At 37.5% G+C, this 17,329-nt stretch overlaps 1 protein-coding gene across 7 annotated transcripts in view; it reads left to right on the top strand.

Annotated features, from left to right (window-relative positions):
• SENP7 (SUMO specific peptidase 7) overlaps positions 1–17,329 on the top strand; it is a 42,735-nt gene that overhangs the window by 8,869 nt on the left and 16,537 nt on the right. For 5 of the 7 annotated variants that reach the window (XM_027894758.1, XM_027894763.1, XM_027894759.1 and 2 more), the window contains 8 exons: positions 5,506–5,703; positions 7,301–7,498; positions 10,858–10,973; positions 11,737–11,912; positions 12,891–13,245; positions 13,818–13,969; positions 14,884–15,030; positions 16,508–16,541. In XM_027894758.1, the coding sequence (XP_027750559.1) occupies positions 5,506–5,703; positions 7,301–7,498; positions 10,858–10,973; positions 11,737–11,912; positions 12,891–13,245; positions 13,818–13,969; positions 14,884–15,030; positions 16,508–16,541 (1,376 nt within the window). The remainder of the gene's footprint in view (positions 1–5,505; positions 5,704–7,300; positions 7,499–10,857; positions 10,974–11,736; positions 11,913–12,890; positions 13,246–13,817; positions 13,970–14,883; positions 15,031–16,507; positions 16,542–17,329) is intronic. The other 2 variants (XM_027894761.1, XM_027894764.1) reach the window with 2 other exon arrangements.

Raw genomic sequence — 17,329 nt, 5'->3', positions numbered from 1 at the left:
GACTGCAACTAAACATGACCGTAAGTGGTTTCTTGTCAGGAGATGTGGTTAAAGACCCAAGTGCACAGGTAATGGAAAGGCTTAATGGCAGTGCTGAGTTCTGTGGTTTTGTGACCTATGAATAGTCATTGTTTAACCTGGTCTGTAGATTCAGAATGCTTCAAAGTGTTGCAGGGAAGAGCTGAAGTTATAAAAGATGCTGAATTTATTTTTTCATATCTCCTCAGGGGCATAGCTGTCAGTTGACATGCAGTTACCTCAAAATGCTGCTGTCAGTAGCTTCAACTGAGGGAGCGGCTCACAGGGTCAACCTGGCAGAATTAGCAGCTGTGTTAATTGCAGTTTTCTGAATTTCATTTATGTTGTGACATGCTTGATATCTGATGTCAATCTCTAAAGGTCTTTCAGTTAACTTTCAACTGATCTTTCAGCGTTGAGGAGGTGTTTTTTTTTTTTTTTTAAAGCTACCTTTGGTCTTTTACATATGTTAATTTTCTGTAACGTATGTGTATTTCCATATGTGAGGGACTTTCAAATAGCATTTGTAGGTGTTCCATAATTTTTACCAAAATATTAACCAGCATGTTAGTGGGAAATGGTTTAGATTATAAAGAGGCAGTAAATATTCAGATATTAAACCTGTACATCTTTCACTTCCTCGAAGAAAGGTGTGTGTGTAGAGACTAGCTGGAGGTTCTCTGTAAAATGAATTTACTGTCTGCAATGAAGCTTGTACTAAGTATTCCATCTGGGTATTTGGTATTTCTCAGTAAGTCAAAATTGACACAGTGATCTCATTGCATAAGTAGAAAGAGCATACAGGTTCTAAAGAAGTGATGTTTGTTGAGCATAAGTCTGAGAACTGACAGAACTCAGAAGAGGAAGGAGTGAAGTTGCATGCTGACAGTCTTTCTAATACAATAGTTTCTATGTTCTTACTTCCCAGTGAGGAATTTTTCATTTGCATTGCAAAGCAGCAAATAAGTCTTAATGACAAACTTGTGCTCCTGGCGTTTTAAAAACCGTCCTCTTCATTGACAGGAGCTAATCCCCAGTGTTTAGGGAGATGAGTTTTATCTGAAGTGTTGCTTCAGCATTGTTATTGCCATTTCATTTTAGTCAGGAAGATCGAAGTGGATATATTAGCACAAACCCACCATCACGTTGTGTTGGTTTTTGTGGGTGTTTTGGTTTTTTGTTTGTTTGGTTTGTTTCGTTTTGGTTTTTGTTTGTGTTTTTGTTGTGGGTTTTTTTGTTTTGTTTTGGGTTTTTTGTTTGGTTTTTTTAGTTTGGATTACAAAATTTGGTGATTGCTTCTGTCATTTGTGCTGTGGTGTGAGACTATGGGGGTTTGTAGCAGCAACTGCAGCCGCTCTTACTTGTACACCTCTGCTTGTGGCCTGGTGAGATGTGACTATCAGGTGATAGTTTTGTGATCCCATCGAGGGCTCTCAGGGCAGGTTACTTCCCTAGTCCTTTTCATATTGAAGTTCTCTTACAAGTTTCTGTGATTCTGTCACAAAACAGAACTGTCACAAAATCTCAGTTCAATTTATTAGGGTCATCACAGAATGTTAGGTATATTGTTTCTCAAATTGGTCAATTAGTGTTTTGCATCCCACTTAGGAAACTTTTTAGTAATCAAGGAAGTGGATAAGACTATTACAAGGGTAGCTATCATCACTGCCTGGAAATAGTGTTTAGAATTGTCCACTTACTTCAGCTGTATTACTACTGCATTCTCCCAAGAGGGGAATAGAGGTAAATAAAAAAAATAATAAAAGAAATCCACCAAAAAATGCCCAACAAACTACAACCACCTAAAAACCCAAACAAAATGGAACACTGTTCTGAAATTCAAGCTTCTCATCCTGGTCTGGGTTTTTTTGTGGGTTTTTTTGTGAGGTTTTTTTTTTGTTAGTGAGGAGGATGGGAGGAGCACTTAAATAAGACATGTATGATTCTTTCAGCTCAGTATTTGAAATGTTAATTGAAATACATGTCACAGCTGAATCAAGTACTGACCCCGTAGCGGTCAGGTTTTTGTGGCATACTGGTTCCCCTTGCCCTCCTCACAAATGCATTCTGTCATTAATAACTTCCTGGCCCAGCAAAACAAGGAGGTGTTTAGGGATGTTCATGTTGGCTGCTTGTTGGTCACTGACTTCTCATCAGTTGGTGAAAGGACTTTGAAGCAGAAAGAGGACAGACAGAGTCTTTCTTGTCATTAGGGTGTAGTCAGTGAATGTATCAGTTTCCCATTGATGATGGTGTATCACGTTATTCTTTTGGACACTAGAAAGTCAGGACCTATATGCTGCAGAAGCTCAGATAGCTGGATACACATCAAGTCTCTCAGTGGTTTTATTCTGTGAACTCAGGAGAGATGGTCAGCTTATATGGGATCTGATGGGGTGACCCTTGAATGGTATGTGATATCTTATTGTCACAAATTTATATTACTAGTAGGTAGAATGTAGGCGTGAAGATAGTGGTGTAGATAATTGATAATAATTCAGTCCTAAAGGAATCAGTTGCCTCCATGTCTCATTTTGATCACTTTCTAATACAAATTTGAATGAATTGGAGGCAGCAGTTACAACACTGGTGTGCACAAATATTGATCACTGTGAAAGGAACTGGGTCTAGTGGCTGTGATTATTGTGTGAAATAGAGGTCAAACCTATTCCCCAAGGGGGCATAAGCAATTAATAACTTTTTGTCCTGTGCTTTGTAAGGTAGGATAATCCTTTTTTGCTTGTGAAAAGCGATAAGAGACTTGCCAGGAACAGCTAACATCATTTTTCATAATGTTTTTTGTTTATTCCATCATTACATGTGTAAGTACATGTTCATTACCTTTGGTTTTGTATTTTTTCTTTTTTCTGGAGATTGTGTGGTAGGTGCTTTAGAAACAGAAATAATTGCCTTTGGTTTTTCCTCACCAAGATGCCTCCAGTTTTCCTTTTGTGCAGCTTGCTTGCTGGGTCTGCTGGTGGAACTTGCTATTAATGTACACTTTGCTTGCTCTTTTTTCTCCTTGACACTATTTTTTATCTTTTGAAATGTCTTTTGCTTGATTTCCGGTAGTTTCATAGCTATGTGTGTGCGCTTGAAATATTGAGATCATTTTTGCAAAAGTTCTTGGTTAAAATGTATAAACCCTATTTAAATCAAGGGAATGGAGACATTACAAATTCAGTGCTGAATAACAGTGATTAAACCAAATTACAGAGGAGCCTGGAACCTAAGGTCTAGCATGATATGAATGTGAGCAAAGGGTGTCAGACCTGAGTTTCCAAAGTGGACAGCAAACTATGGGTGGTGAAATGCTGCTTCTGACTCCTTTACCTCCTGCTGTGGACTTTTTCTGTCATTGTGTTGTTTAAACACTCAGTGTTGGAATATTTTAGGTTCAGTGAGGGGTTATGTATCGTCTTAACATGGTAAGTAACTAGGGAAAAGAAATCTCAACATGAAGGAAGCAACTGTTGAAAGAGCAAAATAAAAGGGTTGTGTGATGTATCTTACCCAAGTTAACTGTGTTACACTAGCATGGCACTTCCAGATCCTTTATACTTTTAGGTGCAAGCATGTCTGTTGTTCAGCAGTTTTCATGCCATATGTGTTTGTTTGCCACTAGGTCCCACGTAACCAGGCTGCTGAGCTGAATGCAACATGTCAGTGAGACAATTAGATTTGCTTGCACAGTTGTCAACCCACTGAGGAATAGCAGCCATTTGCTTAAGAAATGTTGCTGTAGCATGTCTGTAACAACTATGTGAGTAATAAAAGGTTTTCTCTAGCTATAAGAAGTCTTGCTCTATGGTGTGAACAATTTTATTTGTTAGGCAAGATATGCAATAGAAAAAACCAATTCTTGCCTCAGTGATCTTTTAAAACCAACAAATTAGGCTGAACTTCAATGTCCTCTTAGGAGCAGCCCTTGGAAAACAAGTCCAGTTCTCAGTCGTTTGAAAATAAAGTAAATCCGGACAAATCATCTATTATCTATAATATTTATCAACTGCTAAGTTAAGTAAGGCTTAGTGTTGGGGCTGTGCTTGTGTCACAACAACCCCATGCAGTGTTACGGGCTGAGGGAAGAGTGGCTGGAAAGCAACCCAGCAGAAAAGGACCTGGACATGCTATTTGACAGCGAACTGAACATGAGCCAGCAGTGTGCACTGGTGGCCAAGAAGGCCAGTAGTGACATCCTGGCCTGTGGCAGCAATAGAATGGACAGCAGGACCAGGGCAGTGATTGTCCCTCTGTACTCAGCGCTGGTGAGGCTGCACCTCAACTCTTGTGTTCAGTTTTGAGCCCCTCATTGCAAGGAGGGCACTGAGGTGTTGGAGCAAGTCCAGAGAACAACAACAAAGCTAGTGAAGAGTCTGGTACGTAAGTCCCATGGGGAATGGCTGAGGGAGCTGGAGTTTTTCAACCTGGAGAAAAAAGGCTGAGGGAAGATCCTATTGCTCTCTACAGTGACCTGAAAGGAGGTTGTGACAAGGTGGAGCTTGGACTCTTTTCCCAGGCAACTCATGACAGGACAGGGGGAAGTGGCCTCAAGTTGCACAGGAGGAGGTTCAAGTTGACTGTTAGGAAAAACTCCTTCACTGAAAGAGTGGTTAAGCAGTAGAACAGACTGTCCAGGGAAATGGTGGAGTCAACATCCTTGTAAGTGTTCCAAAACCAAGTAGACATGGCATTTGCATTATGGTTTTGTGGCATGGCAGTATTCAGTCAAAGGTTGGAGATGCTGGGAAAGATCTCCAAGATTGACTTTAATGATTCTGTAAGGAAACTGTCCGAGTTACTGACCATACTGCAGAATTAATTCTTCATATGAAGACTTCAGTACCGTTCTAGCAGAATTAGCAAAGTATAGATACTTCTTTAAGAACTTCAGTAGGGAATTTTTACTGACGTCGTAATTCATAATTGCTTGTAAATTTCTTAGTGAAACTGAAATCAGCTGAGGCTTCAAAACTGGGAGATTGTACTTCTTGACCTTTTTTTTTTCTTTTTTCCCAGCAAAGTCATAATTAATTTGTGATATGGAAACCAACAATATTCACTGTTCTAAAATAGGGTGCCACAGTGAGTGCTTGTCTTCATACTCTGCAAATGCTCAGAAATACACTTTCAGAATAGCTTGTATGGCATAGCAGCACCGCTTCCACATTTTGTGATAAAAAGATGCATCCAAATTTCCATGCTTCTGCACTGAAAGTTTGCCTTTTCAGAATCACGTATGGGCATGTTAGCCATTCATGCCAGAAGAAGGAACATTGAAAGGCTGTCCTGATCAAGAGATGTGTTTGTTATTCGTCTTCTCCAAAGAGAACTGCTTTGTAAATTGTCAAGGCAGTGAACCTAATTTTAGTAAAGGTGTAGAGTATGATGCAGAGACAGCGAACTCATAGAAAAACTTTGTTGGATTCGTGTGAGTTAAAAAGTTCTCAGCATCCTATTATTAATGTATTATTATATGTATGGCAGGCAACCCAAAGTTATCTTGACGAATGTCCTGAAGACGAAACTAGGAAGAAAGTACACACAGGCGCAACTTAAAACTGGTGCTAATTTTTCTGATGCTGGCAAGCGGCAGGCAGATCTACCACCCTCATCATCTACTGCCAGCCTAAAGATATGGCAGATTTTAAACCCTACTCTCCAAAGTCTTTTGCTATCTAAAAGGTATGTTGTCTTTGCCTCATGTCACTAAAAGAAATAATTTTCCTTGCAGTTATTTTTTTCATGAGAAAGTGTTACTTGTTGTACCACAGCTATCTTGGTTCATGAGCTGTATTTCATCTGACTTGGCTGAGTTAACCTGTACCTGGTTCCATTTGATAATCTTTGAGAGAGATGGTGTAGGGCATGTTGCGGTGGTTTTTCTGTTCAAATGGCTTCTAGATGGTCCTGTACTGATGAGACCAATTAATTCTGATTTAACCATTGGATTCTCAAAATGTTTGGGTTTTTTTTTTTTTATTCTTGTGTAAAGAATACACTTGTATTTAACTGCAACCCTTTTCTCAGAGAAGGTATCAAGTGTATTTTTTACTGTTGCTGCTTTAGACTACTCATGAAAATAGGAGAACTGGCATAACGGGTCAGAAGAAAAGCATATCAAGTCCAGTATCATCTTCACTGTCCTGCAAGCAGTGGTCAATTGTAGATATCCAGGGAAAAGTATGGTTATAGTGAATGCTTTTTTCTCTGTGTTTTTCTCTGAGCTTCTGATAGGTAGGCAGTTTAGGTACTTTGTTTATTGGAGGTTACATCCAGTCTACAGTGTTTTTCTGTATTAAACTTTTTCTCTCAGTTGAATGCTCATTGTTTATCACCTGCTTGCATCTGCAACATCTTGTCAGTAAGGTAGTCTCCTGTTTAAAAGCAAATTTACATCTCTGTGCATCTGAGTGCTCCCCAGACATCACACAGTCTATGCTGGAGTCTGCTCTGTGGATAAATACAGACAACAGGAGAATTACACAGTCAATTCCCAAAAGACTATGTTGTTCAAAGCAGATTCAAAAAGGCCAGGATGTTACATCCTAATCCAAAACAAAATGCAATGGAAGTGCTAGAATTGAAATCCCAGACTGAGAAATTTAAGTGGGTAAATCGAGGGCTATACAACAAGCTGGCTGCAGTAGCATTGTATGAAGTAAGTTGTGTGTGCTCAAGTGGGCAGTTGTATCTTTGTATTTCTGCTCAGCTTATTTTTGATGCTTGTGTTCTGACACCTGGGGATGTTTTTCTGAGCCTTGCTGTTCTGTAGAATGCCACCTCGTAATTGAGGGGAACAAATTCTAATGCTGCCTTTTTGTGTACATGCTACTTTTCTACCTGTTAGCTAAGTGCTTTAGAAAATCCAGTCTGTTTCACTGGAGGCTTCTTGTTCACAGGAAAATCAAGATTTTTTGCTTGGGATTTCTGAGAAATGTGTAAATATATTGCATGAAAGCTATTTAGAGATAAACTTTTACCAGTTTTTAAACAGTACTACATGATGTTTTAGAGGCAATGCAGTGTGAATTGTAGTTGGCTGAGGTGAAATTATATGGCTAGTTTTTCTGACCCTGGTCTCTTGTTGCTTTTTTGTGTTAATCTGCTTACCATGTATTTTAAGTTTCTTGATGGGATTTTTTTTTTCTCTAAGGGACTGAAAATACTGATGTTTGATTATCAAGCCTCTTAGATACATGAATTTAACAAGAAGTTTCTTTCTCTAGATTTCAGTGCAGTATTTATGATTTACTGTTATATATATATATATATATGGCAGGCAACCCAAAGTTATCTTGACGAATGTCCTGAGGACGAAAATTGGAAGAAAGTACATAGACAACCGTGTAACAATTGATGCAAATTTACCAGCTGCTGACAAATTGCAGTCGGGTCAACTGCCCTCATCATCTGTTGCCAGCCTGCAGACATGTCAAATATTAAGTTCTCCTCATGAAAGTTCTTTTCTGTCTGAAAGGTATGTTACGCACTGCTGATTTTGCCAGTCTTCCTGAAATGACATAACTTCTCAATTGAAAAGAATTTCACTGAAACAATTGTGGTTCTACTCCTGTCTTGAATCACAAGATCGGTTTTCCTGGGTGCAACTAACATGCTTGTCCAGTGAGCCCTTTTAACACTGCATTTGTTCTGATTTGCTTGACCTGATGGTAATGGGCTACTTTCCTTTCTTAGATGGAATTCCTGTTTGCAGTGGATCAGTGTTTTGATTTATGGAGATGGCCGAATAATTCAAACACATCTAAGTTGGCTTTGTGTCCACAACCAAAATCTTGCTTTCTTGGAGGTGTTAATGTGTTCTAGCGTGGTTTCAATTAACTTCTTCTGCAAAATTTTCCAAATTCCTCTCCGTAGTAGTTAATTTCTTTTCACATTAACCCACCAGTGGTCTCAATCCTAACAGGGTGACATTGTTTAAGGGCTGTGTGTGTCGTCTTACCACTTAACATCTTCTTTTCCTCCCCTTTTCCTATGTTTAGGTAGACTGAGCATCACAGTAATGCTAGACATAGAAAACCAGTGGAAATCAAATATTAGAGTCATGTAACATTTTGGTGTAAGAAGGCAGTTGCATTCAAAGTAAGCTGTCTCCTCTTACCTGTTATGGCTACATCTTTGCTCAGCAGCAAATTTTCCACAGGAGAATTTAGCAAGAAATTTGGAAGAAGAAGGTAGAAAGAGGAAGAGAAGAATGTTTTTTTTGAGGGCAGGAACAATTATCAGTTCCTAGGTAAAAGTTGAGAGAAGTAAGTCATATTCCTCATTTTGATACATCAGCATCTTAGAGAACTGAATTTAATAGGAATTCCTTTTTTAATTCCTTTTTTTAAATATTTGTTACACATTGCTGCTTAAATTAACCTGATGAAGCTGTAGTTTAAATGAGGGATTTAGATAGAACAGTTTATTAGGCTGTCTCAAATATTATATTTGTTGCTAATAGTTTTCTATAACTTAAGGTTGAGTAAAGTGTGGGGATTTTTTTCATGTTCTTGGGGGTTTTTTGTTTTGTTGGGGGAGTTGTGGTGGGTTTGTTTGTTTGTTTTATGGCAAAATCTTTTAGTATCTGGTTTTTTCCACTTGGTAATGTTTTGGATGATGGAAGGTAGTGGGTTTATAGAGAGGAAAACATGAAATCTTTATCAAACTCTAAATCTGAGGAAGCATCTTGAGTTCTTTGTCAAGCTCATAGTTGGAGGGTGGCTGTTGAATTTTATATTAAGCATAATAATGGTTTGAATTAGTAATTTTTTTAGCAGTTGTTGTACTCAACTTGCTTTAGCTTTGGAATGGTTCATTGCTTGAATGATTAATATTCTGTTCCTGCTACACAACTCTCTAATATATTATGTAAAACTCTTGTGATTAGCAGGAACCAACATTAGGGTGATTTTTCACCCCTCCCCACTGACCAGCACGATAGTACAATTTGTAAGACATATCACATGGGAAATGGATAATTTAGAAATTATTTCAACAAAGTCATGGCTTGATCCTGGTCACCTCTCTGTAAGTAAAATCTGTGCATTAGGTACATCTGGCACTGATTCTTTTGGGGTCTCTTCTTTCAGAGGAGAATAAAAGCTCCCCTCTTATAAAGGTTATGCATATAGATGCACATGGTCATACAGAGAGTCTTTTGTATCACCAGAGTAGCTAGAATGCATACTTTGTTTTACTGAAAATTATACCAGTTTTGTACCATGGAAATTTCAGATCAAGCCAAAGAATTGTGTGTGATCAGAACAGGGTAGTAGTAAGTTAATTAATCTCTACCAGCTAGAACTTGCTGCAAGTTCCCTGTTTTCCTTCTTGCTTTGGGTATTACAGAATTGGTGGACTTTGGGTTGCTTGTTCACTGCAAACCAGTGTGAAATGCATTTGGTTAAGTCATCGCTGACCTATCAGTATCACTAATGAGTTTGAGGTAGGTTTTAAATGTAAAGAAACATAGGATTTTAAAGTGGTTAAAGTACTTATTTCCCATGGCTGTTGAAAACACTTGGTAGTGTATATACTCCTTTAGCTTCATAGACAATGCATATGTCTGTTAAAGGGTGCTGAATTACCAGCAAAGTTTGAAATTGCAAATAAAATGTGCAGAATTTATGTATGAAGTCAATGTGCTTATGGAGGCTTGTTAGCTGAAACAGTCCTATTGAGATACTTCCTATTATTGAAATGCCTGAAGTGTGATGTTGGTGTAAAACAAATGCTGAAAAACACTCAGTGGTTTTGTATGGTCTTTTAAGGCAGTCAGATCTATGCAGCTGTTATGCATACAGATATTTAAATTGAGAAAAAGATGTGGATTCCAAAATAAAGTTTTCTACAGTGAGATTATTCCAGAACTAGAGCTACCCAATCTATGGAAGACCCTGTCTTGTTCAATATACAGAATGAATAATAGCACTTACCGAGCACTTCTTCTGTGTATGGTCCAATTCATGGTACTTTGTGAATGGAAAGATAATCAGTAATTTCTTCACAGTGCTTATACATATTCTTCATCACTGTAGTATCTGAGCACTGTGGAAATCTTTGTCTTTACAGTGTTCCCGAAGAGCAACAATAATCTACAGCTAGGCACTGAGAAATAGGTATCTGTTCAGAAAGTGTCCAACAGTTTTGGCTATCTAGTTAGAGATGTCCATGGTTGGTGATGTTCTTTACTAGTCCAAGCTCAACTGTCAGTGATTTTGGTCATTGTGATGGACACTTAGCTCTTAGCAAGTTTGAGACCACAACATTCTGAGTTAGACATGTTATAAAGCAATGAACACAAAATCCATTTGGATTAATCCTTTTGTTTCTTTCTCTTTCGTGTCCCATCCTCCTTTACCTCCTTCACAGGTTTCAGGCCCTTTTGAACTGGAATTTTTATTTCAAATAATTTCTTATTGCAGGGTATTAGTCATTGGACATTGGATTCTGTTAGTCATTCTGAATCTAAAAAATATACTACATTGTCTCGTTCCCACCATATTACTTACAACTGACCGTTGTTCTTTCTTTTTTTTTTCTTATGTGTTCTGCTTGCAGTCTCTCCTTACAGCAAAATATTTGTGCCTGATGTCAAGCATGTCAGTTTTTGTACTTTGTGCTTTTTAGAAGGATCTGTTTCATTAACATTGTTAAAATACCTGTGTATTTCCACAATTGGACTGAATTAATTGTTTCCTTTGACAAGGTCCAGAAATTTTATGAGAAAGGCAGAAGTTTGTAGTTTAACCAACTCTAGTTTCTATTGAGATTTTTTTTTTCTTTAATATTCTTTCAAAATGGAAGATAAGTCATAGTTAATATTATTTGCAGGTCTGAACATTGTCTGAGAAAGACAGATGATGAGCTATGTAATTTGACCAAATCCTCTAAGGAACCAGGAAAAACTAATGCTGTCACGTTAAGACGGCGGGAGCTGCAGAAGAAAGGTTTGTTGTGAGCCAGTCATCTGGCATTTAAGTATGAATTTTGGAGAGTGTTGGAATATTTTCCTTTTTTAGTCTAGTATTGCAAGAAGAGCACAGAAATAAAGTAGGTGTTGCAAGCAGTGTATGTGTTTCCTCTCAATACAGTTTTTTACAGGTATGGTAAAATATATGAAATGCCTGGTTTTAAATAGGAATAAAACTACAGTGAATCAAACCTGTTGAAGAAAAATGAAACTGAAGGAAGCCTCACTGCAGTCTTATAATCCTGATTTTCTGAAAAAGTCTTTTATAATCAAGAATGTAATCCATTAAGAATGCTCAAATGGTTTGTGAACACTGCTAAAATGTTTATGCTATTTAACAATATTTGTATTCACTGCTGAAGAATTATGACCTCTATGCTCAGTCTCCAGCGTTAATATACTGCCTTTTTTACTGATTAGTATTATTTAGTAATACTTGCATTAGTAATATTTTCAGATTAGAACAGGAAATTGAGAATATTGCATCTGGCAGAAGATTGAAGAAAGACTAATACTTGGAAGGGAGCTATGAATTTGGCTATACCCTGAAGTAATTATGCAATAATAATATCTCTTAATTATTTTAGGGAATATGTTTTGGCAGCCACATGCAGTTAGGAAAGAACTATTGAAGATACCTGTGGAAGATACCTGCTTCCATGCATTTTATTTAAGACATAACAGATATGGAAAAAAGTGAAGGTTTTTAAGGATAATCTGTTAAATCACTTACTTTTTAGATGCAGAAAACAAGCACTATGATGAACTGGAGAGGAGGAGCAGACAGATGAACAGCACTACTCTTAGTCGGAAGGACTCGGGCTCTTTTGATTCTGAGAAAAGGAAAAGAAGACATAGTGACCATATTTCTGATGATTGTAATGCAGACATTCCAGAAAAATCACTTGTACTCTCTGTAAGTTGCACTTAATTTTAATGTATGTGTTTGTGTACACGCATGCACACACACTTCAGTAACTGCGTTAGCAACATCCTAAATTAAAGAATTACTGTAATAACTAGGACTTACTATACAGGTATATTAGCAGATTATACCCATTGAGGGAAAGCAGTTGAATGATGCATCAAAAGGAGTGAGTAAATGCACTTCTGTCCACAACATCAGAATATGCTTATTATAGCAAAAAAGGCTGTGAGAGATTAACGACAGTGTTTCCTTCAAACAGGAACATGGACTAAAAGAATTTTAAAAATAAGACATCTGACTGCTTAAGTGAAGCTTCTTTCACAGATGATATAGAGCTAGGGATTAATTAGGGGCTTTAATACAAAAATTACTAAATATACCTGGGGTTGTTGAAATCTTGCAGATGTCATCATCTCTTCTCCTCAGTCTGTTGTACTCTTCCTTAAAGTTCTATTCTTATCAATCACTAAGACTTTAAAAAAAAACAAAACCAAAACAAAACAAAAAGCATAAACAAAAGACTGAGGGAATCAGTCAAGTACACGTATTTATATTCAAGCATTTGAATACAATAAAGGCATCCCTGTCACCTTCTGATTAAACCCCCCCAGAGACAGGCAATTGCTGAATCCTGTTAGCCCAGTTGACCAAGCCACACTTTTGGGAAAGTGGTGAACATCACTGATTCTTGGTCTTTTGGTGTCAGACAGTGAGAGAGCTAGTAAAAAATAAGACTTAGTTCCTTGTTCAGTTTGAATGTGGGTCATGGTAAGCGTCTAAAAAGTTGTCCCTTATGTCTTTGTATAATAATAACCTTTGGAATATGAGGAGGGAGAAAACTGTCCTGAACTGAGCATTAAATGTTGCTGTGTTAAGCACATAGCTGAATCTCAGTGATCACTGATACGAACCATCTTGAAATGTCGAGAAATAAACTTAAATCCTGTCTCTGATTCCTGTTTCTAGGAAAAGCAAAGTTTGAGTTCAACTCCAGGCTGCAAAACACCCTGTGAGGACGCACAAGGTGACAGATCTAATGCTATTCTAGTGCTGGATGGTACTACCCAGCCATTAGAGAGAGACTGTAAAGACACTTTCACGCACAACCGCTTAAGGCCTGCTCACGGCCGCACAGAGGAGTCTGGCTCAGAGTCTCCTCCCAGGAAGTTGTCAGAGAAACAACCTTCTGCCACCAGCAAGGACGTGATTGTACCACGAGTTAGTACGATCAGGAAATTAAAGATGGACCCATCTCAGTACCTGAGCAAGCTGCGGAACAGAATCTGCAGGGGTAATCAGCAACTTGTTTCCGTTGACCCAAGTATGTACTATGTCTGTGCTGCTGACAATTACTGATGGGACACTTAAGTACGAGGAGAGCTCGAACCTGACTGGCTGGTTGAAACACAGAGAACAAAAGACTGAAGACAGAGATCGTGTTGTGTGTAATGCATTGAGCAGGTTACAGGACAGTGCCTAGAGTCAGAGGGTCTTGTATTTGAGAGACAGGATAGACAGCAAGATTTTAAAATTCCAGTCCTTATTTTGCGGCTGATTTTGTGGCTATGGAAAATCTAACTTGTACTTAAGCTCACACTTAAGCTGAAAAAAAATATTCTCTAGTTGGAAGCAGCTGAGTTGTGGTCTGTTTCTTTTAATAACCAAATAGTTTTGAGGATCTTGGATAAAAGGTGTTCATACAGATACAAAGCAGTACTTGTTGCTTGCACTTTCGTGCACACAGGTCTAGATCTTGACTGGTTTGGGCAATGAACTTTGGTATTATGTACTGCAAGACAGAAGTCTTTGCTTGTCTGAAATCCACAATTAATGAAATATTCTTAAGTCTGTGTCATGTAGTATATGTATACTTCCTTTTTTTCCTCTCTTTAGTCGTCCTTTCCAGTGATGATGAAGATTCACCTGCTGAACCACAGTGCACAGAGCTGATGCAGGATGGTATCACTGAAATCAAAGAAACAGACCAACAATCTGACTTCTCAGCCAAGCAACTGGAAGACAAGATGGAAAGCCACAAAGAGCAGGTAGTCTAGTTCTTGGCCGATGTGTTGTTATGCCAACCCTTTATTTCTACACTGTTTGTTGTAGAAAATTATTGTTTATGGTCCCAACCACAAGCAGGATTCTCTGGCTCTGAAGCTTCAGTGTTTCCGCAACATACAGTGTATTTCCTATTTGGAAATGTTTAATATCAGAAAACAGAAAGGATTAAACAGTAACCTGAGCTAGAAATAGATATGATGAAGATGCATCTGTGAAAAACTTGTTTCCTCACAGTGTCCTAAATTGATTGCAGTTTCTTCTTGTCAGCCAGTCCTCTGTTGTAATTCAGTGTGTGGAGAAATTCAAGGATCTTTGTTGACAGCAGGGAGAGAGAGGGTAAAGTCCCCTTTTCTGTGTGGCTAGCAGTAAAATGTGAATCTAGAACTAGCCATAAAGGTGGTTGCCTCATTTTAAACTTGATTAACCTTGTGCTTCTTGCTTTGACCTGGGTTTGGGTTATCCTGAAACAATTTAAGAGCCTCTTCTCACAGTTGCATCATTTTGATCATAAGCATTGAATTGGATCCTGAACCTTTGATATGAAAAGAGGGCTATTATTTTGTTGCTCTGTTTTGAGTTTTTACTTGGCTCTAGATTAGTAAAGTGCACAGATCATGTCTTGGCAATTAAGGTGATAGAAGATATTTTTAGGCCCTTAAAGACATTAATAACATGTAAAGACATGTATAACATGTAAATACATGTAAATAACATGTAAAGACATTAATAACAAATAAAGACATGTAATAACCCTTAAAGCTTTTGAATATGGAGTTTTTATATGGAAGCTGACTTTGGGAGTAAATTCTTATCAGCGTGATGCAAAAAATTCCCAAGGTTACAGGAGAGAAGTATCTCATTTAAAGCCCTGTAGTAAATATACTTTTTCTTCTAGTTTTTAACAGAGTCGATTGAAGATAAATGCCTGATCGCCTTACCTTCTGAGAGAACACCTAGAAAACAGATAAACCCGTCACTGGATGTTACATTTGATAGTCTATACATTGGGAAATTTAAATGCTTATCAGTAGGTCCTGCTAGGGTAAGTTGTTCTATTATGATGATGTTTTGAGAATATTTAAAAATTAAAATTCTGGTTAGGCAAAGCCGGTGGTACTTAGTATGAAAACACTGAGTTTTGATTATTGTTGCATCAAATTCCTTTGGCTAATTAATGCAGTGTGAAGTCCATTATCTTGTACATTTGGATTGCTGTCAGAAAAGCTAACTGGTTTTCTGTGGCCACTGTTTTCAGATGTAAAGGTTCTGTATAAATGCTATACTTGAGAAGTCACACTGAGGAGGCTTGTAATGAATTCTAACAGAAAATAATGGCCATATTAGTGGACATTTAATGTCATTTAAACACCAGTTACTTTTCTCAGAAATAATGATCTAGAATAATCGATAATGATCAGAGTTCAGATATATATTATGCTCTAATCTTGCCTTTTAAACAGAAAATTGCTTGTTTTGTGGCTTTAAAGAATATAAAAACAATACTAAAACAAATAGTGCTTAGGCAATATGCTATTCACTAGGTATAGAAACATAAGTGAGGATCTGCTTAAATGGAGTACCAGCTCCAGAAGTTTCAACAGGTCTTTGACCAGGCTCATTCTGCATATTGCTACTGAAAAAGAAATGTTTGAACCTGCATATGTTCTGTTGCTTTTAGTAAGACATCTTGAAATCTTGGATTGTAATAATAATAATTTTAGGTTTTAACAAAGCAGAAATTTTGTGCAGCAGTTCTCATGCACTTATGGAAACATTTAATGGAAACTTCCTAATTAACAGGCCAAAATAATTTGAAGGATTAGTTGAAATAATTTTAGAATCAGTGCTTTAGGTGTAAAGTAGACATTTTCCTTGGAGAACACAACTTTGTACTTAGTGTGGAGAAACCTCTTCTGTCAACGTATATGAGAACCTTTTGTCAAAGTGACAATAAAGCACTCTTTACTTAGCAAAGTCTCTTTAACATAGCAGCAGTGCAAGTCAAATCCTTCAAGGGCTTTAATTAAAAAATTATTGTAAATAGCAAAGTAATACCTCAATGTTGAACTGTTTCTGTCGTGTCCTTAATTCAAATAGTGCATCTGACAGCCTATCATGGGTTGCTTTAGCTCTTTTTGTCTCAAGTGTTCCTCTTTTTTTCTTCTTCTTCTTAAGGAACCTCTAGGCAACTCTGCAACTTTATGTTTGTTTCTCAGTGCCTAGCATCTCTGCATGTTATTTGCTGTCATTTAGGTTCTGCAGTATATCTTTAGGAGTGTTTGGGACTGTTCTTTTAGGTGAAATAGGCAGTTTAAAGTCTCAAACTAGGCATATTTGACTTGGTAGTGTCAGGCTAATGGTTGGACTTGGTGAATGGTGTTTTCCAACATAAATAGTTCTATTATTTTCAGTGTATTTGGCTATAAAGAAAGACAAGGAGATAATTAAAAATTCTTATATTGATTTCATAAATTTGTAAAAAGCAAAGTAAATTTTTTTTATTATTATTCTTATTTCAGTTTACAGCAAAGAATATTGTGATCCCACTCCAGGGTAAGAGAATTTTTTTCTTTATGGTTCTCTTAACTGTATCTTTAAAGTATGGCATTAAAATACTAAGTGTGTATTTCTATTATTATGTGTAGTTTATAATCTTTCTTGCTTTCACAAAGACATTAGATAATTTTCACTTATTTTTCAGTCAAAGAGTTTTGGTGTCTATATTGTAAGCCTTAATAACTTATCAGTTTCCTGTACTTTTAAGGTGAACTTGTAGTTTTAATGACCTTGTCTCCCACATTTCTGCATATTATAGGTGTTGAACTGTAGTAAAAATGACTGTGCATGTTTTTGAGGTGAAACATTAATCTTTTCAGGTTAGGCATTTATACCCTCAGGGTAATTAGACAAAAATGTAGGAGTTGACTAAAGATAAGAGGAATATAACTGTAGATTTGGTTTAAGTTGGTTTTCCAAAGATGGGACAAGGAAAACCTCCATTCTTTATTGGACATGGGTGGGAACATAATTATCAAAGATGAGGACAAGGCTTGAGGTATTTAACACCTTCTTTACCTCAGTCTTCAACAGTAAGACAGGTTGTCCTGAGGACAGCTGGCTTCTGGGGCTTGTAGACAGAGATAAGAAGCAGAATAGCCCCCCTGTAGTCAAGGAGGAAACAGTTAGTGACCTGCTGAGTCACTTGGATCCTCACAAGTTATGGGACTGGATGGGATCCACCCAAGGGTGATGAGGGAGCTGGCAGAAGAACTTGCCAAGCTGCTCTCCATCATTTACCAACAGTCCTGGCTCTCTGGGGAGGTCCCAGATGATTGGAAGTT

This window comes from Empidonax traillii, unplaced genomic scaffold (genome assembly GCF_003031625.1).
Source record: "Empidonax traillii isolate 1590-97213 ecotype Southwest subspecies unplaced genomic scaffold, ASM303162v1 scaffold442:size488032, whole genome shotgun sequence".
Taxonomy (NCBI): Eukaryota; Metazoa; Chordata; class Aves; order Passeriformes; family Tyrannidae; genus Empidonax; species Empidonax traillii.
This window is presented reverse-complemented; position numbering and strand designations above follow the sequence as displayed.